At 55.2% G+C, this 25,914-nt stretch overlaps 2 protein-coding genes and 1 long non-coding RNA gene across 3 annotated transcripts; all 3 read right to left on the bottom strand.

Annotated features, from left to right (window-relative positions):
- Positions 1-9,807: 9,807 nt before the first annotated feature.
- On the bottom strand, positions 9,808-11,923 carry LOC138684794 (uncharacterized). The gene is made up of 4 exons (XR_011324090.1): positions 11,862-11,923; positions 10,913-11,039; positions 10,234-10,434; positions 9,808-9,902 (listed from the first exon to the last, which is right to left on the bottom strand). It is a non-coding gene; the product is annotated as an uncharacterized lncRNA (long non-coding RNA).
- A 457-nt stretch (positions 11,924-12,380) lies between these two features.
- Positions 12,381-15,783, bottom strand: LOC138686761 (coiled-coil domain-containing protein 81-like). The gene is made up of 5 exons (XM_069791726.1): positions 15,685-15,783; positions 15,171-15,357; positions 14,038-14,294; positions 13,539-13,624; positions 12,381-12,847 (listed from the first exon to the last, which is right to left on the bottom strand). Exons 1-5 carry the CDS (start codon positions 15,781-15,783, stop codon positions 12,667-12,669), a joined length of 810 nt encoding a protein of 269 aa, XP_069647827.1. The 3' UTR covers positions 12,381-12,666.
- Positions 15,784-22,825: 7,042 nt separating this feature from the next.
- LOC138686520 (uncharacterized) lies at positions 22,826-25,914 on the bottom strand. Its single transcript, XM_069790544.1, has 7 exons — positions 25,771-25,914; positions 25,445-25,552; positions 24,951-25,370; positions 24,321-24,422; positions 23,796-23,898; positions 23,395-23,454; positions 22,826-23,105 (listed from the first exon to the last, which is right to left on the bottom strand). The coding sequence occupies exons 1-7, from the start codon at positions 25,912-25,914 to the stop codon at positions 22,954-22,956; spliced, it is 1,089 nt and encodes a 362-aa protein (XP_069646645.1). The 3' UTR covers positions 22,826-22,953.

Raw genomic sequence — 25,914 nt, 5'->3', positions numbered from 1 at the left:
GACAGAATGCTAGGAGTCGGGGGCAGCCATTTGCCCCCCACCGGCTATTAATTCTGTATACTGCTTCTGGTATTCGCAAGGCCCACCCTGGGTCATGGGGCCTCAGAGCTTGTTTTAGAAGTCCGTTTGTTCTCTCCACAATACCATTAGCTTGAGGGTAGTAAGGGGTGTGGAAAACCCACTGGATTTCCTCACCCTTAGCCCATTCTTGCACCACTCCAGCGGTGAAATGGCTTCCATTATCAGATTGAATTGATTGAGGCTTGGGTAAGTAGCTAAACCATGTTTTAAGACTTTTTACTGTATTTTCTCCTGTTGCTCTGGATACAGCTTCAGCTTGTGTTAGTCCTGATACCACCTCTACTCCTACTAACACATATCGTTTTCCCTCTGATACCCGAAAGGGGCCAATATAGTCAATTTGCCACGTTTGCCATAAACCTTTGTTTGTCCTTAAATGTAGGGGTTGTTCTTTTAAAGGGTTATATTTTTCCAAACGAACTCGACATTGACCACATGCAGAAATAACAGTGTTACATAATTCTCGTGTAACGGCCCATCCTCTGCTAATAGCCTCTCTGTACAGGTCTTTACTCCCTGAATGGCCACGTTTCACGTGCAGCCACTCCAAAAGGTGTTCCCATTTTTCCGCTTCACCATCAATGGCAAGACTGGCTAGACGTGTTAAGGAATCTACCCGGTTATTTAGGAGGTGAGCTGGGTTATCCCCTGCCTGGTGTGCAGCAACCCAGCCTACCAAGAAAGATCTCTGCTTGGCGATATTCAGTATTTCTTCCCATTTGTCTCTTTGCCACACTGGCACTTGGTTTACTTCCCATTGGTTTTGCTCCCAAAATGGCAACCATTCAGTGCATCCTTTAAACACTGCATAGGAGTCAGTATAAATGTATACTGGTTCTGTTGTCTCAGCTTCCTTAACGACTACGCTCCACACAGCAACTAACTCCCCTACTTGGGCACTACCCTCTCCCTCAGTTATCACATGCTCCCCTGAATCAATATGTAATGCTACTGCTCGATACTTCCATGTCTTTCCGTCCCTTTTTGCGGAAGCATCAGTGAACCATACGTTTTTTAAATGGGGTTTGAAATCAGGAGCCACTTTGATGTACGATGGAGGGGGTTCTGTATCTGGGTGATCAGAAGGGGGATCCTGTATTTGGAGCATTTTGGGTGTTCCCTCCTCTATTTGTCTAGTGCGACAGTAGTGGTCTAGCTGGGCATACCACTTCCTTACTGTTTCTCGTTGAGCTACTCCTGCGGGGGGAGGAGTTCCAGCCAATATTGGTTTCAGGATCTTAAAGGGTCCTCGCAAGATGATGGGTTGTTGTCGTATAATTCTCTCAGCTTCCTGTAAGGCTAGGTTAACTACAAAGAGTCCTTTCTCCCAAACTGAATACCGTTTTTCAGCATCCTTAAAGCTACGCGAGAAAAATCCTATAGGACGAGTAGGACCTTCAGGTCCACGCTGCCACATATGTATAGACAACCCATGAATTGCAAAACCCCATTCTATGTGGAGTGGGTCTGCTGGATGTATCGGCCCTAGGGCCTGGTAAATCCCTGCTTCAAAAATTAATAATTTCAGAGCCTCTTCATGGACAGGTGTCCAGTCCCAAGCAGTTCTTTTACGGGTTAAATCATATAAAGGGCGAGCTATGATAGAAAAGTCGGGGATGTGTTTTCTCCAGAACACTAGCAAGCCTAGGGCATGCTGTAATTCTTTCTTATTTTCAGGCATTTTCACTTGTTCGAGGGTGGACAAGGTTTCAGGAGGTATACACACAGTCCCTCCTTTCCACCAGATACCTAAAAATTTTACTTCAGGTGATGGGAGTTGCACCTTTTCTGCAGGAATTTGAAGCCCTAAATTCTCTAAGTGATTAATGATTTCTCTCTGGGTTTGTCCCACCACAGTGGTGTCTGGTCCTCCAATTAGCACATCATCAATATATTGATATACTTTTACTCCATCTTTGGGAGTGATCTGATTTAGTTCCTGGGCTAATGCATAGTGAGCAATGGTTGGTGAGTGGCAATAGCCTTGGGGAAGCCGTGTAAATGTATATTGTACACCTTCCCAGGTGAAGGCAAAACGATCCCTATCTGCTTCTTGCAAGGGAACCATAAAGAACATGTCTTTCACATCAATGGTTGCTAAAATCTGGTGACCCTGTTCTTGTATGGTTGCAATTAATTCTGCTATATTGGGGACTGCAGCTGTTAATGGGCCAGTATTGGCGTTCAGGCGTCGATAGTCAACTGTCAATCGCCACTTCCCATTTGGCTTGCGGACTGGCCATACTGGGGAATTATAGGGTGAGTGTGTAGGAATAACTATCTCCTGTTCCTGTAACTCAGTTATCATTGAAGTGATCCCTTCTCTTGCTCCCAAAGGCAAAGCATAAGGTTTAACATTAACTATCTTTGAAGGGGGAAGAGTTGGTGCAGACTGCAAAAGCCTCACAGAGATTGCGGGACACCCAAATTTCCATTCTCTTCCCTTAGAGTCTACCCACGACCAGCCCTTTAAGAGGTCGAGTCCTAGAATATTGGTGGGTAGAGGACCTAGTATCATAGTAACCTTAACAGGGGATGAATCCCCTGGCAGCCAGCATTTAACTTTAGCTGTCGGCTGTGGTTGGGAGCTTCCGAAAACGTCCGTGACCCATATCTGCTTCTTATCTGCAATTATTCCATTGCGGTTAGCAACATCCGTCCGGAGTGCTGACATCTGAGCACCCGTATCAACTAAAAAAGTTACTGGGGTCTTAAAGGGACCAAGAGGAAAAGTAATCAACAGGTCTCCTGTCCTATTTTCAGTGAGCCTCCTTAAATAAACCCACTGGCCGTCCCCCGGCTCACTTACTGGGGACAGCGTGTTTAGTTTCCCGTCCTGCAGACAGTCATACCTTCCTCTGGAGCAGTAGGTGTTTGGGGAGTGGGAGTTGCCAGTGACTGTGGAATCGCCCCCTTATAGTCTCGAATGTTTGACTCAGTATGGGGAGGCTCCTTGTTCTTGTCTTTCCACCCTAGGACCAACTTTTCTAGGACAGAGGTGGGCAAGCCGTCCATCACATCCCGGGGAATTCCCTTTTCTATCCCTTCTGCCCACAACAAGTTCCGCTGACCCCCATATGGCTTTTTGGTGTTTACAGTCTTAGATGGGGGAGGTCGGCCAGGTCCTTCTATTCGGCAGATAGCAGGCTTAGCTCTGCTTTCTTCCCTTGTGAGACCCATTCTCCGGCCGTAGTTAATCAATTCCTGTGCCACTTCTCCCCAGGTCAGGGCCCCTCCTGCATTCCGCCTGCCTCCTCTAGGTGCTATCGCATCACGTAATCTATCCTGTAGCTGGATGGCATATAATTTCAAAGAATCTGGTAAACCTCGGATTAGAGGAGTCATTCTATCGGGATTGGCATTTAACAACATCGGAGAGGGCTGTTGTGGCACTAATCGCCTATCATGCATTAACTGGAGACAAGCAGTTTTCTGTAAGCTCTCGGTTAACTGATTTATAGAAGGGGTGTCTATCCGTGTTGGTTCTCCTCGTTCCATTTGGTCTATTCCCCCTGCCCAGTAAGCTGCCCGCTGCGTCAGAGACCATGGTTCCCTAGGATCATCGGTAGTTAGGAACACTCCAGGCCCCCAATATCCTTGGGCTTCATCTTCTGACAATAAAATCCGGTCACCACCGGTTAATGACACCCTCCACACATATTCTGTTTCGGTCTCCTTTGCTAGTCGGATATACTTTTCCTGAATTTTAGATAATTCAGTGGCAGAATATGGTATCGTCTTAATAGTTACGTGTGGTGCTCCGCCAATTTGGCCATTGTCTATGGTTTCTGTTTTCATTAATGGCCTCATTGCTATCTCTTCATCCTCAGGGTAAAAAACTTTCCTGGTACATTCTAACTCTTGATTTGGGTATGAAGATTTTTGCTGTTTCACTTGAACTACCTCTAGACCTTGCAGGTCTAAGTCCGGGTCAGATCGTTCATCTGCCTCAGCTCGTAAAATTCTTTCCCGATCTAACGCATCAGACAAGGCAGCATGAAGCCGCTGCGTTGTATTACGCTCAGCAGTTAACTGCTCTTGCAGGACTTTAACTAAATCCTGCAGGGACTGAATCTTCTCCTTATCTGCCTGCTCAGCTCTCATTGTTTCCTGCCTGTCTTCCTGAGCTGCTGCGAGTGCGGCCCCTAACACTGCACACACTACAGCCTTCCCTTTTCCCGGGCGAAACCTGCTTTCTTTTGCAAGCTTCTCAATTCTTCCTACAATGGCTTTTGGATCATGCCAGTGGTTTCGTGCCCAGGCTACTCCTTGTGGGGAAGGGTGGGCTTTATATGCAATTAGCTTCTCTAAAACAGGGGAACAGTCAGACATAGATATTTCCCGGGTCACCATGCCTGCCACTGCTCGGATCTCTCCCGACTTATTGTTGAGAGATCCTTCCCAGATCCTCCCCACCCGCTTTCTGGGTGGAGGTCCGGTATCCCGTTAGAATCTCCCTTCCAACAAGGGAAATCCCGTATAGGCAGTTAGCCTCTCTAAAAACAGGGGAACAGTCAGACACAGATTTTTCCCGGGCCTCTATGTCTGCCACTGCTCAGATCTCTCCCGACTTACTGTTGAGAGATCCTTCCCAGATCCTCCCCGCTCGTTCTCCGAGTGGAGGTCTGGTATCCCATTAGAAACTCCCTTCCAACAAGGGAAATCCTGTCCGTGACGCCAATTAAGATGTCGCGTCCCAAAGTTGGAGCGACTCAGGTTCGTGGATTTCCTTTGTCAGAATTAAGGTGAAACGACACCAGGGGAGTTCAAACAACAATCAACATTTATTCAACCTAGCTAACTCTGTCCAAGTACACATGAACTTGTTAATATGAACCTTGCAACATGTCATTAAGCCGCTGTTTGAGAAGAGGAGGAAAGTACAGAAAGAATGAAATGGAAAAAGGAACATGAAGTGTATCAGAAGGAGAGCCCTCCCGTTGAGTCACGAGGTTCAGAGCAGACCCCCTTGCTTTCTGGACTCCTTCTCAAAGAGGAGCTCAGGGGCGGCTAGGTCCACTCCTAGTCTCAGACTTGGTCAACGGTTTATGTTTCAAAGGATGACGTGTAGGGACTGTGGAAAAGAGAGAAGGAAAAGAGAGAGAGAGAATGAGAGAAAAAAAGAAAGAGAGAAGAGAAGGGTTTCACCAGTCCCGGGTCCAGCGTTGGTCCAGCCAGCGTAGAGATCCAGTTCCGGAGGGCACGCACTGAGGATTCGTTCTCTCCTCTTTTTTAGTGTGTTAGTTGATGATCTCAACATGCGCAGTTCCCACACCTGGGGTTCACTGGAATCGGTAGCTTTGGGGGGGGTGTTCATTGTGGAGTTGCTTCTCTTTTCCTGCTGGTATGACCACTTAAGATAGAAGCACAGTCCCAACTTCCATGGGGCCTTCTTCCTCCAGGAAGGCATAAATTGTGTTCCTTCTCCTGGTCACTCAAGATAAGGAATTGGGGCCTTGGAGAAGTGCGTTCCCACCCTCCGTGGGGCCCTCTCTTCTGTCCACATTGTCCTCTTCACAAAACTCCAGCATTTTTACAGAGGCCGTTTTGTCCACCAAAGCTCTTTTAGCGGATGTTTGAGACATTTGAATTTGTCAGACCGTCACACCAGCGGGGCTGTGCCCTGAGGCTCACCTCAGCCCGCCAGGGATCATCACTTGGTCTCCTGCTCCAGGCTCTCTCCTGGGGAACCGGAGGGCTGGCTCCTGGCCGTGCCGCAGCTTCCTTCATCTCGGGGAGCCCCACGGTCGGTGCTGAGGTCTAGGCCTTCATCCTATAGGCCTATAGCCGGTGTAGGCCTTCAGCCTATAGGCCTATAGCCGGTGTAGGCCTTCAGCCCTGCACTGGGGCATGGGGCGTGGCGAGGGGCATGGCACAGCAGGGGCTCGGCCTCTCACCCAGCCTTTCTTTCTCCTTGCAGCCCAGCTACCCTCTCCCCAGCCCTGCTGGCGCATCCGTAGGGGGGGACCAGGGGAAAGAGCTTTCCTGGCGGGGGCAATGGGAGAGGTGGGCGCAGAGATGCTTTCGAGGTCGGTGCTGGAATCAGCATGCCCGAAGGGGCCTGATCCTCCCCTGCCCGTCGGGAGACCCTGCTGCTCCTCAGGGGTGGCAGTGCCCAAGGAGAGGCCATTGGCTGCCTGCTGCCAGCCCTGGGAGGCCCTGGGACAGACGGAAAGGCTCAGGGAGGTCCCTGGGTGCCAGGAGAAAGGCACAGCAATCCCGCAGTGTGAAAAGGAAAGGGTGTATTTCTATGTCGGCAAAGTCAGGTCCCCACAAATTCAGGGCTTTTCGGGAGAAAAGTAGCCCGCAGAGGATGAACAGACTGAGCCAACCTCACGTAGCGCCGTTAAGCCTGCCTGGGCTCTGGAAGCGTCACTGCCACCGCCTGCATGGAGTCCCCTTGGAGCCCGCGCAGGGTGTGGGTGCCCAACAGCCAGCCGTTACGGGCTTCCTTCCCTCCTCCTGCACAGCCCCCTGTTGCACGCATTATGCCCACCCAGGTGTCTGGAGAGAAGTTGTCGGAGGTGTCCCCACCTCACCTCAGCTCCACCCTGCCTTTCTAGCCAGGAGGTGTCAAACAAAAGGCTCGGGAGCCCAAGCAGAGCTTTGGCAGAGTCAAGCCGCCCAGCTGAAAAGCCGCCCCCTGTAGCTCCCCTCTCCCCAGGCACGGTTCCTGCCTGGGATTTCATTGTCCCCGTGGCACAGGGTGGTGGCTGCACAGCTCTGGGTACCCCTGACAGCGCTGCCCTGGGCACCCCGCAGCGCCCTGGCTGTGTGAGCCCCTGCAGCTCTGCTCCCCTGGGTGCCCAGCACTGCTCCTCCTCCTCCCCCTCCTCCCTCCTCTCCCCCCGTGGAAAATCCCCTCCTCGGCAGGGATGCGCAGCCACAGCAGGGCACACTGCCAGAGACCAGGAGGTGCAAGGGCCACGAAGAGCAGGGCTACAGCCAAGCTGGTACAGCAAAGCCTTGGGAGAGGGCTGCCCTTGGAGCAGGACCGAAGCTCCAGCCCTGCTTCCTGCAGTGGCCTTTCCCTGCCCCACCAAAGCTCACCCACTGCCGAGTGCAGATTTCACAGCCACCAAGGAAAGACCCACATCGTCAGACCCAGTGGTTTGCAGATGGGGCTTTACTGAACAGACGGAAGCCTGGCTGGCCGGCACTGGCGCTCGTCCTGCTGGAGGAGGCTCTTGCTGGACATCTCTCTCGGGAGCCTCTGTGCCCGAGAGGCTCTCCTGGCACTCGCCGACGTGGACCAGATCTGCTCCGCGGGGCTGAGGAGTTGAATACAAAGCTCTGTAGTCTTGTAGGGAGTCACAGGGAGGTGCAGAGCACCACTGCAAGTCTAGTCAGGACACATGTGGTGGGATCTGCTTCTGTCTGGAGAGAGCAGGCCCACGGTCCGTGCAATGCAATCCCAGCCTGCTGCTCTCCACGCCACGAGGGCTGTTGGGCAAAGACCCTCTTTGCCCGGGGGCTGTGGGAACTCAAAGGAAGGAAGGGCGCTGCCACGCAGTGGCAAACACCGGGCACGTTTGGAGATCCTTACCTGAGGCAGTCCTCACCACCACAGCAGTGGGCTTTTCCCTCTACCTTCTCGAGGAGGCGGGTCGCTGCTCCTCGCAAAGCCCACTGGGTCGTGGGGAAAGGCTGCTACCGCAGCACGCAGCAAGGACAAAAGTCTCCCGTCTCGACCAAGACCCTCCCACCTCTCCCCTCTCCCAGTCGCCCTTGCTGCCATGGTCCCATTCAAGCCCACAGCCCCCTCGGTGCCGGCTGTGCTTGGGGCTGCAGAGAGGCACCTGGCATCAGGGACTGACCCGTGCCATTCCCACGGTGTGACAAAGGAGAGGATGCTGTCCACGTCCAGCCCCGTGGCTCTGGGATTTGCTTCCCCCACCTACAGCTGGGTCACCAGCCCCCAGCTGGCCCAGGTCTGGCCTGAAGCTGGCCCACACTCACCTTTTCAGAGGTGAGGACTCCAAAAGGCAAAGACTCAGCTTGTCCTCTGGGCTCTCCTTATCCTCCGCGGATGGCCCTTTTCTGCCCTCTCCCCACCACTCTGGTGTGCCACGAACGCAGGAGCCCTGCACAGAGAGAGAGGGGTGAGCACAGGAGGTGTCACTGGGCAGCAGGGAACTGGTACAGCCCCACACAGGACAGTCAGCCCCCACGCTCCTAGGGCTTAGGGACCTTCCCACCTTGGCTCCCCGCAGGACAGGAATACTCTTTTCCTCATTGTTTTTCACTGCCGGCAGCACCTGGGCCTCCCATTGCTCTCGCTTGTCTTTCCAAGCCTTCGGGGCTGCCACTTTTGCCTTTGCCTTCTGCTGGCACTTCTTGCGCAAGGAGTCCCAGAGCTTGCGTCCTTCCTCCTCCGTGCACACACGGGGCTGCGCCTGCAGGGCCACGGCAATGCAGCAGCCGGCAGTGTTAGTCTCCCCAGTGGAGGGCTGAGGGGATTTTAGCTCTCTCCCTCCCTCCTGCCCCTTCTTCTCAGCCTCTCTGTCAGCCCTGGTTTGCTCACAGTCAGTCCTCACAGGCCCGACTGCAGAGCCTTTCTGCAATGACCCCTGGGCCAAGAGACCATGGGGCTGAAAGCAACCCAACTGCTTGCTATGCCAGACAAGCCTGGCAGTGCTGTTGCCATTGCAAACACCACCAGATCAATTCTTCGGGTGTTGCTGGAGATGACAGAAGTGAAGGCTCTCTTCTAAATGGACAGAACAACCTGCTGCCTCTCGATAAAGCCTCGGGAGAAGTGCTACAGCCTTCAGCTAAGCACGCCATATGGGGTCTTGCAAGACATGACATCCGTATCACTATGCTTTTCTACAGGTGGCTACGACACAGGCCCTCCAGGAGCCCACGCCACGTACCGGTCCTGCCCTCCTCTTCCCTGCCCTAGCAGGGGGTGCAGGTTGGGGTCCAGCTTCCCGCAGCTGTGGGCTGCTGCATGCCTCTCGCCCCAGCCGACGCCACTGCAGCACTGCCAGCTCGCTGCAGACACACAGTGGGAGGAGATGGTGTGAGCACAGGGAGACCGCTCTGCAGCCGGGGCTCCCAACCTGGGTGCCCACCGCAGCCGCAGAAGGCGGCTCTGCCGAGAGGCCAGTGCCAGGAAAAGCGCCTGTCTCCCCCGGTGCTGCGGGGAGCGGGAGGAAGGGCAGCGCGGGACAGGAGACGCTGCCCGTGTCTGGAGAGATTTACCACTTGAGCTTGTCCTGCAGATCCCTCTGGTCATCCCTCTGCCCCCTGCGCTTGCGGGTGACCTGCCCCAGGATGCACGTCACCACCTGCCGCAGGGCCTGGTGTGTCCGTGGGGAAAGGCTCCTGCAACAGCAAGGACAAAGTCTCTCTGACCCTTCAGCTGCGACTCTCCTGCCTCTTCCTGCGCCCAGCCCCACACCTATGTGGCCCCATTTGGCCCCACAACCCCTTCCAGGCAGGAGGAGTTTCAAGCACCTGCTTTGGCCCCTGCCAGCGGGCTCTAACCCAGCTCATTCCCATGGCTGGAGAAATCCCCGGGCCCTCTGTGAGGCCCCATGGCTCAGGGGTTGGCTTCCTTGACCCACCACCAGTGGCTCACCGCCACCCCAGTGCTCCAGGCCTCGGCTGGAGCTGGCGCACTCTTACCGGTTAGGGGGGACAGTGTCGTCCTCGCAGACTGTGGGTGGCTCTTCTCCGGCCTCTTCCCACTCCCCCATCATCATCTCCAGGAGGTCGGGGCTGGAGTCCGTCGTCTCCAGGAGGTCAGGGCTGGAGTCCCCCGTCTCCGTGCTAGTTGAGGGGCTGCCTGATGCTTGCTCAGAGGTAATAGATTCCTGCACAGGAAGAGACGCTCATACAACAGCCCCGCACCCGGAGGGTGCTGCTTCCCAGCATGCACACCCCCAGGTCACTTCTGGCAGGGACCCCAGCGGGATGGGGAAAACCAGGAGAAGGACCTCAGCATACCCTTGGGGTGATGCCTGAGTGTCACCAGGGTTCCACTACAACTAACTCCCTGTCGCCCCTCTTGCTCAGGAAAGGCAGCAGTCACCCGCCCAGCTCTGCTGCAGCAATGTTGCTGGGGCGGCTGGGGTGCTAGAGGTACCTTGCAATCTCAGCCCCCCAGAAGAGAAAGTGCTCTTTTTCTGCAGGAATTCAAAGTACCTGGCTCCTCTGTGTCTCCTTTTCTCTCTTCGCTTTCGCTTTCAGCGTCTCCTTTTTGCTCTTAGACTTCTTTCTGGTCCCTGGCCGGGTTTGCAGTTTACTTTTTTTCTCCTCCGCCAGCTCTGTTTTCTCCTTTTCCTCTTCATCCAAGTATTTCTGGATGTGTTCTGGAAGCTTCTCCTTCTTCTTCAAGTGTTTATTCTGGAGGGGAACGAAAATGCAACAGCAGGCTGCATTAGTCTGCCCTGCAGAGGGCTGGGCTGTTTTCATTCCTACCCTCCCTTCTGCCCCTTCTCTTCTGCCTTTCTGCCCACACTGGTTTGCTCCCAGGTTCCTGCAGGCTCCACCAAAGAGCCCGTCTGTAATGACCAGGAAGATGAGCGACCACCAGGCTAAAAACCACCTGGCAGCTGGCTGTCCCAGACAAGCCTTGCAGTCACGTTGCCCACAGAAACATTCACAAGTAAGGTCTTTGAGTGTGTTTCATGAGGCTAATGGAAGTGAAGAATATATTCTCAAATGGCAGAGTCACCTGCCTCTCTTCAAGTAAACACCAAAGCAACTAGTCAGGGGTCCTGTGCGCACACAGTGAAGAATCTTGTGAGAATCGGCACGTGTGGAGTGGCGCTTCTCTACAGTCCAGTACGACACGCTCGCTGCAGCAGCCCGTGTCAGGTACCTTTTCTCTCCTCTCAATAGCTCTGGCAATGAAGTCCACTGTTCGGGGTTCGACCAGAGGAATTATCTTCTGTTTCTCTTTCTCCTCCTTTTCCTTCAAGGAGCTCCCCTGGATGGCCGGTAGCTGCCTGCAAAGACACAACAGGGTGTGTTGGCAGGAGTGCAGGAGGAGCTGGTTCTGCACCTTGCGCTTCCAAGTGGTGCACCTGCTTCTGCAGCAGAATGCGCTCTACTTGCCTCCTTGTGATCAAGTCCACAGAGACAGAGAAGACCCCGAGCTGTCAGAGTCAGATGTGCCCAACAGCCCCACTAAAACTCAGGATGCCCAGGTCTAGGCCCTCTCTTGCTGGAGCAACGAGAGGAAAGGGGTCCTACGCCCAGAGATACCGCTACATCCTTCGGGTCAGTGCACCGAAGTCTGCTCAGCGGTCCGAAATAAAAGAGTGCGCACGGGCTGTATGAGGAGGTTGGGCACTGGGGACGCGGTGTCAAAAGGAGGAGGACACGACCCCATGAGAAAAGCAATCCTGCCAGTGAGCTCTCCTTGGCCCTTCTCTTTTGCAGGCCATAAGACATAGAAGAGGCTTCTGGTTAATCGGAGGAACCCTCTGCAGTACCTAAGTGCAGAACACTGTTCTCAGCAAACAGAAAGGTCGGGGTCATGTCAATCTGAAGGGAAAGCCAAACAGACCTTCCGCTCCTGGAAGGAGCACTTGCAGTTAGTTACTCAACGGATACGCACACCAGGAGCGAAGAAAGAAATGATGCTGCTGGCAGAGTCTCCCAAGAAGCTAAAAGACGCTTGCCATGCACCACGGAACCATTAGTTAGTGGGACGTGGGATAACTGCACTTTGAGTTTGTCTAGCCCCTGTGTCCAGGACAAACATCCTGCTCCCACGCAGACGAGAGCGCACGGGGTCACCCTCACCATTTATGCAAGTGTCTCACCTGGCACGAGGCTCCCTCCCCTCAGCTTTCTGGCCCTGCTCTGACTTTACAGTCGCTGCAGGTAGCCGCTTTGGAGAAAGCCTTGCTCGACGAAGGAGGCGCTGCTCGGCAAGATCCTCTAGAAACAGGAAATGAGACGAATCTTCAGAACAGCATCTTGGTGTTGATCTGGGAACTGGGTGCCTATTATGTCCCAGTTCTAAGAAGAGTGATGTGCAGGTCTGCTCAGGCACTGGTAACACTGATGAAGGTGCTCCTTTTCAGCCCTTTGGATGAAAGCCATGTCTCCAGGGAGGTCTTAGGCCTTTTCTGACACTGGGGATTTTGCCCAGCTCCTCAGGCCTGCAGTTCACCATTATTATTTCCCTGGGGAAAACTGTTTTGACAGCTTTCTCTCATCCATGGGCTGTAATGGGGGGCTCCCTGGGAGATGCTGGTGGTCTCCAAGAGCCATTCTGGGGAAGGGAATCATTTAGCACAAGCGGAGCCAGCTCTTGGATTTCTGCATTGGTCCCCTGCACACAGATTTGCTGCTGGGGCAGGTTCGCACCAAAGGCATTGCTTCTGAGACATCGGAGAATATGATGGAAAGAAGCAGGGTCAGAGCCTGGCACTGTTTGCAGCACAGGCTGGGGAGTGGAGGCCACTGGGAAGGTGTCCTTCAGCAGTCCCAGTGGCCATTTGTGGTGCAGGGCTGTCCTGAGACCTTGTTCCACAATGGGTCACTGGAGCTTTACCATAATGGCTACAGAGAGTCACAGGAGGTGCCTCTGCCTCTTCCAGGCATCCTGGGGGAACCTCAGCTCTAAGCCCCTCCAGGAGCGGAGGAAGGAAAACCTCCAGCCCCCTGCCAGCAACCCGCTGGTCCCTTACCTTTCTTTCCACTGCCATCGCCTTTTCCCCAGCCCTTCTCTGGGGCGGCCTTCACGTGTCCTGTCAGGTCTGCTTTCACTGTTGGCATTTTAGGCACGGTCTCAAGCTTGTACCTGGAAAGAGGAAGTAGGCACCAGGCTGAAAAAAGGACACCGCTTTGTTTCCCAAGGCAGCCCATCCCAGAGGACCACAGCAGGAACTCCCGTTGCTGCTTGTGGGGAAAACGGTTCCGCTCTTTACTCATAGTGCACATGGAGGGCAGACTAATCTTTAGTGCTCTGATGATGCAATACCATTTTGAATCCTGATCTAGTCCTCCAAGTTTCTCGTCGAGCCTTGCAGATTAATGCCGTTGCAGCTATAAGGAGTCACCTCCCTCCCCTCAGTCGTCAATGGCACTGCACAGCAACGTTGGCAGGAGACAGAGCTCTGCAGAACCCCACCAGCTGCAAGGTCCTGTTTGGACAAGAACCCACCCCTCTACCACTTGGCCCCAAGCAGAAGGCAGTCTCACCCACAGGAAAGAAAAAGAGCGGGAGAAACCTGATGGAAAATGTTGCCTAAATGCCTCTCTAGGTCCACAGTAGGACAGGCACATGAAGCATCGTCGCTGTCCCACTTTCCTCCAAATGAAGTCAAAGTGAACAAGAGCAAGCAGGGAGTTCCCTGCCAACAGGCCTCTCAAACACTCAGTCCTCAGCGCCATCACGAGTGTAGTTCTCGGTGCCTGGCAAGGCAGCCCTCCCAAGCACGAGCTGAGAAGCTGCTCGCTTGCTCAGCCAAGGGCTGCAGGAGCAAACATACCCTGGTAGGACGATAACACGCCCAGAAGAGGTCTGGGAAGCAGCAGTGTCATGGCGTGAGATGACCGAGTCCCTCATCTCTGGCATCTGCAACAAGGATGGAGACAGATGATGGGACATGGGGACGCTGGGAAGGGCTGGCTGCTCAGTCCACCTTAGACCAACGCAAGCAAAAAGCCAGAGCAGCCAAAGGGCTCTGGCCTCAGCACGCCTTGCTCTGCCTGTGCCTCTGCTCCCTACCCCGAGAGTGAGGCCAGGAGCGCTGCCCACCGTCAACGCTGGCCTTTTGTCACAAAGCGAGGCCCCTCTGGCGGTACCTCTTGCAAAGCCGGACCGTTGCACGCAAGGCAAGCGCTCTACAGAGCGCCTGCGGTGCTGTAGACCGCAAGGAGCCCAAGGGGCTGAACAAAAGGCATGGCAGGCCAGGAGAAAGCAGACCCCCAGCCCCCGAATGCATTTCAGAAGAACCAGGAGTGGCACTGGGAAAATAAAAATCCTACCTCGAGAACAGCTTGCAAACTCTGGTCAGTCCCATTCAGCCTTTTCAGAAAGTCTGTGTAAAACCTCATTTTTACGTCTCTTCCCTGGATGATCAGCATGCCCACGTCCCTCCAAACGAGGGCAACGTTATCCCTGTTCTCGAGGCAGACACGGAAAAGACGCATGGTCCTTTCCACGCAGAGCTGCACCGTGCCCTCAGAGACAGCGTTCTCTGAGGCTATCCGAGCGTATGGCAGTTGCTCAAAATGCTGATGACCTGAAAAACAAGAGAAGAGAAACACATGAACTTGCAGAGCTGCTAAGCAGGCTACAGTCAGAAGTCTGCAGCTGCCAGGCTCTCGTGCAACACGTTGCTACTGAGTTGTCTCGCTGGGACAGCGCCTCTGAGGAGAAGCTCCGGTCATCCCTTCCTGCCAGAGGTGGAAAGTGAGGTGTGGAGCCAACAGCTATGGTTTCTCTGATACAGAAAGGGAGGAAAGAGTCTTAGGCGCTTGGCAGGAAGAAGAACCATGACTGCAGGACAAGGTGGGGAGAAAGGCGCCAGGTCCCACGGCAAGCTGGAGGGTGCCAGGCCACTGGAGCTGTGCCCACACTCTGTGCTCTCTTTGTCGTTACACAGAAATGCACCCCAAACACAGTCCCAGGCTCTTGGTGCCCCCAAGGGTCCTGCGGCAGCTGCTGCAATGGCAGCAGCGACTAGGAAGCGCAGGCTTTGGGGTCACTGGGGTTTGGAACGAACCGTCTTTCCCCCCCGGGTTTCCCCCTTGCAACGAGGCTGTGAGAGCCGGGAAGAGCCTGGCATTTGCCTGTATTAGGTCCAGCGCAGCAGAAAGAGGGAGCGAGAGTTGAAATACCATGTGACAAGAAGACACAGCACCAATAAAACTGGAAGGAAACATGTTGTTGAGGCAGGTCAGAGAGAGTGTGCTGTTATGCTGTATTGTCCTCTGGTGATTATTTAAACGAGTAGGTAGGCAGGCTCCTTTGCACAGCAGGCTGGTTTTCTCCAGCTGAAGCTGTTCTCAGGACTGCGGTGGGAGTTTGGTACTCCGCTCAGTCACCTCTGGACAACAGAGCACACCTCCCCACTCTGCTCAAAAAGGCAAGCGCCGCTTCCAGTCTGTCTGCTTACCAGCAACGTCTATGCAACCATATCGGAGGTCATGATCCCGCGCAATAGCGTTCGCAAGATGAAACACGGGTCTCTCCACAACCACCAGACCCTTCTCCTTGCTGACTACTCGCTCTCTGACAACCCCAAAAGTCCCAAGTCCAGGAATGCGGACAGCCTGAAAGAGATGAGGTGGTGGATCAGAAGTCTTGGAGGGACAGACGGATGACTTGTCAGAGAATGGTGACGGCGCCGAGTGCCCTGCCCATGCCTGAGGTACAAAGGAGCAAGATGGGCTCTTTGGAAAGCTTGGGAGAGGACAAACAGGGCCCACGCTTTTCCCTCTCCCTCCCCTTCATTCATGAAGAGCCAGGTAGTTCAGGAAAAGCTGACAAACATCCTTTGGCTCAATACGATAAAAGATGTGTGGGTGGGTGGGTGGTTCCCACACTTGGAATAAACCCTGAAGTGTCCCAGGCTCCCAAGTTTTGTCATGCAAGTTTTGTCTGACCATGGGGACTCCAGAAGCACCAACCCTTTTGATGACACCAGGCCTGGACCTTATTGTACATCTGAACGGACAGAGGAGGTGGTCCGTTGCACATCTGTGCATTGCAGGGTCGTGCTGGGGCATTGTTCCGTCTTTCAAAGGAGGGGCAAACCAATTGCACTCCATGGCAAAGGTCTGTCAGGACTTCATCAACCTTTGTCAGGATGTGAGGGGAGGAGAAGGAGGTAAGTCCCACCTGGTGGAGAGCCAGCCGTTGGCTGAGGTAGTATGATATGCTGGCCCAAACCTTGACGAACTCAGGAATGAATGGCCAAGAGCTGTGACGAACCCAGGTGCTAAGGGGGAACCTGTCTGTGCCCAATTTCCTTCAAAAAGAATGATGAGACTTCTTTTTAGATCCATTCCAAATCTCCTGGTGAGACTGCACCATCGCCAAGAATATAGTCAACAACATACCACACAGAGAATGAGAGTAATGACACGTTTACGCGTGAGGATTGATACAAGGAAAGAACACGGTGGCTTTGTTATACTGACTAGTGGTGGATAAGAAATCCTGTATGTTGCAAAATGTGTAAGATACCAGAGAAAGTTACTTCTGGCCGACCTTGCAAATTCCCTGAGAAGAGAAACACCTTAGGCCCTCTCCAGATAACTTAGCTTAGAGCGTCAATGTGGTTTGCGACAAAAGAATGTAAATCAAGAGAGGATAGATAGTAGTTACTATCGAACATTCTCTAGGATAAGTTGTATCAAGCACGTGAAGTGTCCCACTGCACAGAATCACTAGAACAGGGTCAACCAGCAGACAAGTGAGGAAGACTATCGAAGGCCACCAGAGGACCCCTGAAGACCACCAAAGACCTCGAGTGCGCCTGCGCCAAGGCCATTTACATCCATTAACGAGCTCCCGGAACTGAGGTGAATGTGTTCATTATGTCCACGAACAATCACGATCAGGTACATCCATTTTGTATGCAATCTCCTCTGCTGAAAGAATCGGTACGCACGACAGGCGGAACGGTCCCCCGTGCATCCAGCGCTGCCGTAAAGAACGCCTGCTTTCTCGAACTCCAAAACCGAGTCTGAGAGCGTTTCTGAAGCGCCGACTTACGGTGACACCCCCTCCCGCGGAGGCCGGGGGGCTCCGTGCCGCGGCAGCCGCCCCGCCGGTGCTGCCGCAGCGGGGGCCGGAGGCAAAGGGCCGAGCCGGAGGCCTCGCCGCGGCCTCGGGCGCCCGGCGGGGGGAGCCCCGGCCTCGGCCCGGGCTGGCAGCGGGGCGCGGCCGCGGCGGGCGCTGTGCCGGGCGCGGCCGCGGGGGGCGCTGTGCCCGCCGCGCCGCCCCGTCTCCGTGGTGAGGCGGCGGCGCGGCCCGCCATGGCGGAGCCGCTGTGGCGCGCGGGCGGCGCCGTGTACCGCTCCCGCGACCCCGTCCGCAACCTGCGCGTCCGGTGAGCGGCCGCCCTCGCGCCCCCCCCCGCGCCTCGCCTGCCGGCCCGCCCTGACGCTCCCTCCCTCTCTCCTTCCCCGCAGGGTCCGCGTCCAGCGGGTCACCTCGGCCGGGCCCCTCCTGCCGCAGGCCCCGCCGCCGCTCGCCGGCCCGCGCGGCCCCGAGCTCCTGGGCCTGGCCGACCGCGCCGCGACCGGTACGTGGGGCGCCCGGGGAGGGGGGGAGGGCGGCGGGAGCGTCGCCGGAGGTGACCGGGCCCTCTCCCGCAGCTGCCCGGCGGCCCCCGGACGAGGAGGCAGAGGAGGCTGAGGTGGGGTGGCAGGAGAAGCTCTTCAGCCAGGTGGGGCGGCGGCAGCCGAGCCCTCATCGAAAATTCTTGTTTGGCAGCTGAGCCCTCGTTGAAATGAAGTTCCCCGGCAGCCGAGCCCTCACCGACAACAAGTTCCCTGGCAGCTGAGCGCTCGTCAAAAATTTTATCTCCGGCAGCCGAGCCCTCGTTGAAAACAAGTTCCCCAGCAGCCGAGCACTCATCAAAAATTTTTTCTTTAGCAGCCAAGCCCTTGTCAATAAAAAGGTCCCCGGTAGCCAAACCCTCGTCGAAAATTTTTTCTTCAGCACGCGAACCCTCGTTAAAAAAAATGTCCCCGGCAGCTGAGCCCTTGTCGAAAATTTTTTCTTCTGCAGCCGAGCCCTTGTCAATAAAAAGGTCCCCTGCAGCCGAGCCCTCGTTGAAAATTTTTTCTTCTGCAGCCGAGCCCTCGTCGAAAATTTTTTCTTCGGCAGCCGAGCCCTCATCAGAAAAAAGGTCCCTGGCAGCCGAGCCTTTGTCGAAATTTTTTCTTCGGCAGCCGAGCCCTTGTCGAAAATTTTTTCGTTTGCAGACGAGCCCTCATCAAATATTTTTTCTTTGGCAGCCGAGCCCTTGTCGAAAATTTCTTCTCCGGCAGCCAAGCGCTCATCGAAAATTTTTTCTTCAGCAGCCGAGCCCTCGTGGAAAAAAAGGCCCCCAGCAGCCGAGCCCTCGTCGAAAATTTTTTCTTTGGAAGCCGAGCCCTCGTCGAGAAAAAGGTCCCCAGCAGCCGAGCCCTCGTCTAAAATTCTTTCTTTGGCAGCCGAGCCCTCATCAAAAAAAAGGTTCCCGGCAGCCAAGCCCTAGTCGAAAATATTTTGTTCGGCAGCCGAGCCCTCGTCAAATAGAAGTTCCCCGGCAGCCGAGCCCTTGTCGAAAATTTTTGTTCGGCAGCTGAGTCCTCATGGAAAACAAGTTCCCCAGCAGTCGAGTCCTCATTGAAAACAAGTTCCCCGGCAGCCGAGCCCCCATCGAAAACAAGTTCCCTGGCAGCCGAGCCCCCATCGAAAACAAGTTCCCCATCAGCCGAGCCCTTTTTGAAAAGTTTTTTCTTTGGCAGCTGAGCCCTCGTTGAAAATTTTTTCTTTGGCAGCTGAGCCCTCGTTGAAAATTATTTCTTCGGCAGCCGAGCCCTCGTCAAAAAAAAGGTCCCGAGCAGCTGAGCCCTCATCAAAAAAAAGTTCCCTGGTAGCTGAGCCCTCGTCGAAAAAAAGGTTGCTTGCAGCCAAGCCTTCATCGAAAATTTTTTGTTCGGCAGCCGAGCCCTCGTTCATGAAAAAGGTGCCTAGCAGCCGAGCCCTTGTTGAAAATTTTTTCTTCGGCAGCCGAGCCCTCGTGGAAAAGTTTTTTCTTCGGCAGCTGAGCCCTCGTGGAAAAGTTTTTTCTTCGGCAGCTGAGCCCTCGTCGAAAATTTTTTCTTCGGCAGCTGAGCCCTCGTTGAAAATTATTTCTTCGGCAGCCGAGCCCTCGTCAAAAAAAAGGTCCCGAGCAGCTGAGCCCTCATCAAAAAAAAGTTCCCTGGTAGCTGAGCCCTCGTCGAAAAAAAGGTTGCTTGCAGCCAAGCCTTCATCGAAAATTTTTTGTTCGGCAGCCGAGCCCTCGTTCATGAAAAAGGTGCCTAGCAGCCGAGCCCTTGTTGAAAATTTTTTCTTCGGCAGCCGAGCCCTCATGGAAAAGTTTTTTCTTCGGCAGCTGAGCCCTCGTGGAAAAGTTTTTTCTTCGGCAGCTGAGCCCTCGTCGAAAATTTTTTCTTCGGCAGCTGAGCCCTCGTTGAAAATTATTTCTTCGGCAGCCGAGCCCTCGTCAAAAAAAAGGTCCCGAGCAGCTGAGCCCTCATCAAAAAAAAGTTCCCTGGTAGCTGAGCCCTCGTCGAAAAAAAGGTTGCTTGCAGCCAAGCCTTCATCGAAAATTTTTTGTTCGGCAGCCGAGCCCTCGTTCATGAAAAAGGTGCCTAGCAGCCGAGCCCTCGTGGAAAAGTTTTTTCTTCGGCAGCTGAGCCCTCGTGGAAAAGTTTTTTCTTCGGCAGCTGAGCCCTCGTGGAAAAGTTTTTTCTTCGGCAGCTGAGCCCTCGTCGAAAAGTTTTTTCTTCGGCAGCTGAGCCCTCGTCGAAAAGTTTTTTCTTCGGCAGCTGAGCCCTCGTCGAAAATTTTTTCTTCGGCAGCTGAGCCCTCATCGAAAAAAGGTCCCCAGCAGCCGAGCCCTCGTCGAAAATTTTTTCTTCGGCAGCTGAGCACTCGTCAAAAATTTTTTCTTCGGCAGCTGAGCACTCGTCAAAAATTTTTTCTTCGGCAGCTGAGCCCTCGTCAAAAATTTTTTCTTTGGCAGCCGAGCCCTCGTCGAAAATTTCTTCTTCGGCAGCCAAGCGCTTGCCGAAAATTTTTTCTTCGGCAGCAGAGCCCTTGTCAATAAAAAGGTCCCCTGCAGCCGAGCCCTCGTTGAAAATTTTTTCTTCTGCAGCCGAGCCCTCGTCGAAAATTTTTTCTTCGGCAGCCGAGCCCTCATCAGAAAAAAGGTCCCTGGCAGCCGAGCCTTTGTCGAAGTTTTTTCTTCGGCAGCCGAGCCCTCGTCGAAAATTTTTTCGTTTGCAGACGAGCCCTCATCAAATATTTTTTCTTTGGCAGCCGAGCCCTTGTCGAAAATTTCTTCTTCGGCAGCCAAGCGCTCATCGAAAATTTTTTCTTCAGCAGCCGAGCCCTCGTGGAAAAAAAGGCCCCCAGCAGCCGAACCCTCGTCGAAAATTTTTTCTTTGGAAGCCGAGCCCTCGTCGAGAAAAAGGTCCCCAGCAGCCGAGCCCTCGTCTAAAATTCTTTCTTTGGCAGCCGAGCCCTCGTCAAAAAAAAGGTTCCCGGCAGCCAAGCCCTAGTCAAAAATATTTTGTTCGGCAGCCGAGCCCTCGTCAAATAGAAGTTCCCCGGCAGCCGAGCCCTTGTTGAAAATTTTTGTTCGGCAGCTGAGTCCTCATGGAAAACAAGTTCCCCGGCAGCCGAGCCCCCATCGAAAACAAGTTCCCCGGCAGCCGAGCCCCCATCGAAAACAAGTTCCCTGGCAGCCGAGCCCCCATCGAAAACAAGTTCCCCATCAGCCGAGCCCTTTTTGAAAAGTTTTTTCTTTGGCAGCTGAGCCCTCGTCAAAAATTTTTTCTTTGGCAGCTGAGCCCTCGTTGAAAATTATTTCTTCGGCAGCCGAGCCCTCGTCAAAAAAAAGGTCCCGAGCAGCTGAGCCCTCATCAAAAAAAAGTTCCCTGGTAGCTGAGCCCTCGTCAAAAAAAAGGTTGCTTGCAGCCAAGCCTTCATCGAAAATTTTTTGTTCGGCAGCCGAGCCCTCGTTCATAAAAAAGGTGCCTAGCAGCCGAGCCCTTGTTGAAAATTTTTTCTTCGGCAGCCGAGCCCTCGTCGAAAAAAACATCCCCGGCAGCCGAGCCCTGGTCTAAAATATTTTGTTCGGCGTTCCCCGGCAGCCGAGGCACCGTTGGAAAGGAGTTCTCCGGCAGCCAAGCCCTTGTTGAAAATATTTTGTTTGGCAGCCGAGTCCTCATTGAAAAGAAGTTCGCCGGCAGCTGAGCCCTCGTCAAAAATTTTTTTTCGGCAGGTGAGCCCTTGTCAAGAAAAAGGTCCCCAGCAGCCAAGCCCTTGTCTAAAATTTTTTCTTTGGCAGCTGAGTTCTCATCGAAAACAAGTTCCCCAGCAGCTGAGCGCTCGTCGAAAATATTTTGTTAGGCAGCCGAGCCCTCGTCGAAAATTTTTTCTTTGGTGGCCGAGCTCTCATCAAAAAAAGGTGCCCGGCAGCCGAGCCCTTGTCGAAAAGTTTTTTCTTTGGCAGCTGAGCCCTCGTCGAAAATTTTTTCGTTTGCAGCTGAGCCCTCGTCGAAAATTTCTTCTTTGGCAACCGAGCCCTCGTCGAAAAAAAGGTCCCCGGCAGCCGAGCCCTCATCGAAAATTATTTCTTTGGCAGCCGAGCCCTCGTCGAAAATTTTTTCGTTTGTAGCTGAGCCCTCGTCGAAAATTTCTTCTTTGGCAACCGAGCCCTTGTCGAAAAAAAGGTCCCCGGCAGCTGAGCCCTCATCGAAAATTATTTCTTTGGCAGCCGAGCCCTCATGGAAAAATTTTACTTTACTTTGGCAGCCGAGCCCTCGTTGAAAATTTTTTCTTTGGCAGCCGAGCCCTCATCAAGAAAAAGGTCCCCAGCAGCCAAGCCTTCGTCAAAAATTTTTTCTTCGGCAGCCAAGCCCTCGTCAAAAATTTTTTCTTCGGCACACGAACCCTCCTTAAAAAAAACGACCACAGCAGCCGAGCCCTCGTCAAAAGTATTTTCTTTGGCAGCTGAGCCCTCGTTGAAAATTTTTTCTTTGGCAGCTGAGCCCTCATCAAAAAAATGGTCCCTAGCAGCCAAGCCCTCATCGAAAATTTTTTATTTGGCAGCCAAGCCCTTGTCGAAAAGTTTTTTCTTCGGCAGCCGAGCCCTTGTCAAAAAGTTTTTCTTCAGCAGCCAAGCCTTCGTCGAAAAAAAGGTTGCTTGCAGCCAAGCCTTTGTCAAAAAGTTTTTGTTCGGCAGCCAAGCCCTCATCGATAAAAACTGTCCCCGGCAGCCGAGCCCTCGTCGAAAATTTTTTCTTCGGCAGCCAAGCCCTCGTCGAAAATTTTTTCTTTGGCAGCTGAGCCCTTGTTGAAAATTTTTTGTTCCGATTCTCTCCCCCATCCCCCCTGAGCCCCGAGGACGGATGGGGAGGCCCGAGGGCCCTGGTGGCAGCGGCACCGGGGGGGTGGGATGCGACAGCAACAGCTGCTGGGATAACGGCGGGATTTGGGGTCTGGCTGCTGCTGATGCACTGGCGAGAGGGCCGTGCCAGGGGCAGGGGACGGGTGCTGCTGCTGTGGGGGAAGAAGGCCAGAGCAGGCCAGCTGCCCAAAGGGCTGGGAGGCTGGCCCCAGCAGCCCAGAGGAGGTGGGGCAGGGTGCCCCTGGGGGCACAGCTCTTCCCGCTCCACAGGGAAACTTCTCCCCTGGCTCACGGGCGAGGATGTGCAAGACCGGAGCGTGCCAGAGGTGGCCACGTCTGAACACCAGGATGAAACCTCCAGGTTTTGCAGTCCAGCAGGGCAGCTGGGCCTCTGTTGCAAGGACACCCTGGGTCAGCGTGTGCTGTGCTGCCACGGGCTGCTGGAAAGCCTGGGCGTGAGGCAGCTCTCAGGGCAATCCTGGTTCCTTTGGGGTCTGCCTTTTCCCTTTTGCCCTCTGCCTCCCCAGAGAAAAGACTTCCACAGAAGGTGAACAAGCACGACTTCTTTTGGGGGCAAAGCCTAACAGAGGGAGGACGTTCTAAAACAACATTGGGGCCAGGGTGTGCCGAGGAGTGAGCTGTCCTGCACACAGCGGTAGAGGCCCGAATAACGCCGGCTGCTCGGCACGCTCGGGGTGGTTCCTGCGTGAAGGACACCGTGGCCTTGGGCTTGTGGTTCCAGCTTTAATCAACAAGAGCCATTTTCTTGAAGAGAGCTTCATTTCTGCCCGGCTTTGCAGGGCCAGCAGCACAGCGCCCACAGGGTCCACCCCGATGTTGGCTGCTCCCTCGGAGATCTCAGGGTCAGCATGGTCTGAGCTGCCAGGGATGAGACTGAGAGTTCGGCATCTTTCTCCAAAAGCTGGAGGGCTGCAGCAGAAGGAAAGAGAACAGAGCTGAAACCCACCTATCTGCAGAGACACCCAGGCACCCCCTCCAGACCATGCCAGCCCCACCCATCCCTTTCCCTGGCCAGATGGAGCAGGTGGGACAAATGCATCAGCTGGAAGCTGCTGCTCAGGAATGCCCCAAATGCCCCTGAGACGTTCCTCTGCCCTTGAAGCGTCTCCCTGGAGCAGGGCGAGGCATAGCAACACGCTGCCCAGGCTCTGTCCCCTGCCCCACCAGTCCTGGCGCACGCAGCACTGCCCCTGCTCACCGTTGCAGATCTCGGACAGCTTCTCCTCGCTTTCGTCCCCCAGGTGCCGTGCGGCAAGCCCTAGGCACAGAGCTCTGTCAGACCTCCTGCTCCCCAGCATGCTCCCAGCAGCACAGCTCGTGGCTCTGCTGGTTTGGCTGCACACCCTCCTCCCCCTCAGCAGAGTGACCCCAGGGAAGGACAGTATCCGAGGGGGGGGGACGGGACCGAGCAAGGCTGCCGCTAAGCCCACCTGCGCGGGCAGGGGTGGGAGAGGGACGCGCAGAGACCCTGGCTGCCCAGGCCCTGCATGGGGCAGTCGGGGCTCTGGCAGCCGCAGGGCTGCCCCTTGCTGCCAGTGCAGCGGCTGGGACTGGGACCAGGCTGCCAAAATGGGGACCCCAGGGGCTGCTGTGGCTCACCAATGAACTTCAGGGCTGCTTCTCGCAAGGTGACCTGAGCATCCTTCAAGTATGGCAGGCTCTGACTCAGATATTCTTCAACTCTGCTCCTGTCCTGCACCAGCTGGAGAGAGCACAAGGGCATGGGGCTGACACAGACCCTCCGCAGTGGGCTGAACCGGTCCCTCCTCCCAGCACCCCCTGTCCCCCTTCCACCTCAGGCCATTCCCAACTCCCAGCCAGGAGCCCTGTGGGGTGGAGGTTGAGAGTCAGCTGCAGGCAGAGGCGGGGTCTGGAGGTCCTGAGACCCCTCTGTCCGTCCCACTGCCAGGGCCCAGATGGGCTAGGGTCTCCTTCAGCATCCTGAGGGCGGGGAGGGGAGAGGGGCCTGGAGAAGAGCCCCTGGGGGCTCTGTGCCTGAGGGCAGGGAAGGAGGATGCAGCTCCAGGCTGCGGGCTCTGGGCTGGAGCAGGGCAGGCGAGGCACAGCTGCACAGGGGGCAGCCCTTGTCCAGCCCAGGCCCTGGGGCTTGGGGGTTGTCCTCACCAAGCACTCCCCGATTCTGCCTGTCTGCTGTGTCCGGGTCAGGTGCTTGAGCCGTTTCCACTTTAGCAGCTTTGCAGCAACGAGGAGGGCTTCCCGAGAGGCCTGCAGAGGAAGACGGGGATTGAGGGGACCGTGGGCAGGGAATGGGGCTCAAAGCCCTGGCCTCCAACACTTGCAGGGGCAGCTGGGACGCTTCTAGGGACTCTTGTGTTCAGGCCTTGGTGGCCACGGGCTGCTGCTGAGCCCTGCTGGACCAGGTAGGGCAGGTGTGGGAAACGTCTGTGCCAGCTTCTCCAGCCCTCCTCGCGCTGGGTATGCTGGGACCCTTCCTCTGGGGTGCACTGGAGGCCACCTGAATGGGGGGAGCAGGGGTGGGAGGGGACGCCCACCTTCCCGTCCTCCTCTGCAGCAGGAGGCACAGAGGGAGGACGGGAAGGCAGTGGTGGGACCGGTGCGGGGAAGGAGGGGAGCTCTGCCCTGCCCTCAGTGACTCAGGCAGTTGGACCCTGAGGTGACACAGACTCCAAGCGTCCAACTGCCAGCAGCCCTTGCCCCTCCCTGATGCGCAGGCCACCCCCGTGGTGTCAGCACGCCCTTGCCCGCATCACTGGTCAGGTTTGAAACCTGTACCTTGGCCACGCTCTCGGTCTGGTCACTCATGTGGAAGAACAGTGGGAGCAGGCTTCTCCGCACGTTCTTCCTCATCTGCTGCTTGTCGTTCCCCACCACTGTCTGCATCGCATCTTTGAAGAGGCAGATGGAGAGCTCTCGCAGCTGGCTGGATTGCTGGTAGGGAGGAGGACAGGAAGACTTCAGCAACGGCCGCTCCCTGAGCCAGGGCGTTAGTGTGGCTGATGTGAGCGGAGATGCTTTGGAGTCAGGTTCTACACACAGGAGCTGTGGGCCAGATCTGCAGCCGTGGCTGAATGGCCCCAGGCCCACAAAAGGCCATGCATGCAAGAGGTTTCCATCAGGCAGCGCCTGTGCCAGCCCCCGGCATTCACCACCAGCCACACCAGCCGCACCAGTGCAGAGCTCCCCAGGGATGGCCTGAGGAGGAGACCGGGCTGGCCCTCAGCAATGCCTCCGGGGCACACATGGCCACCTAAGCCTCAGCCCCTCACCACGGCACTTGGGGAGATCGTCTGGTCCTCCCTGGCAGTGCAGCCGGGGGAGGCCTCGCAGATCTGAGAGCGGCTCTTGGCTTGCAGGTGCTTTGCACAGGGGCTAGGCTGGGCCTCAGCACAGGGGGCTTAGGTCGCCTGGAGGCATCGAGTTGTCAGGGAGAAGCCGTGCTGGGCTGCAGAGCCCAGAAGCCATCTCCACGAGAGCCCAGGGGCGTGAGGAGGGGAACAGCCCTGTGCAAGTGCTGCCGCAGGGCCGGGCTGAGGGGCAGTTGTCCTTGCAGAGGGCCCATCAGTGGGGCTCAGGCTCCCACAAGCAGCCTTACATCATCAAAGAGTGGCGGGAGGTTGTCCACCAGCTGCAGAGCGGTGGGGCTGGCCTCCTTCCTCTTCATATGACCCATCACATTTCTGAAGACAAGCAGGGCCTTCATCTTGTTGTCACTGCTGGCATTCTGCTGGGTCTCCAT

Source organism: Haliaeetus albicilla, chromosome 1 (genome assembly GCF_947461875.1).
Source record: "Haliaeetus albicilla chromosome 1, bHalAlb1.1, whole genome shotgun sequence".
Classification (NCBI taxonomy): domain Eukaryota; kingdom Metazoa; phylum Chordata; class Aves; order Accipitriformes; family Accipitridae; genus Haliaeetus; species Haliaeetus albicilla.
The sequence above is the reverse complement of the archived record's forward strand: the minus strand, read 5'-3'. Positions and strand labels throughout refer to the sequence as shown.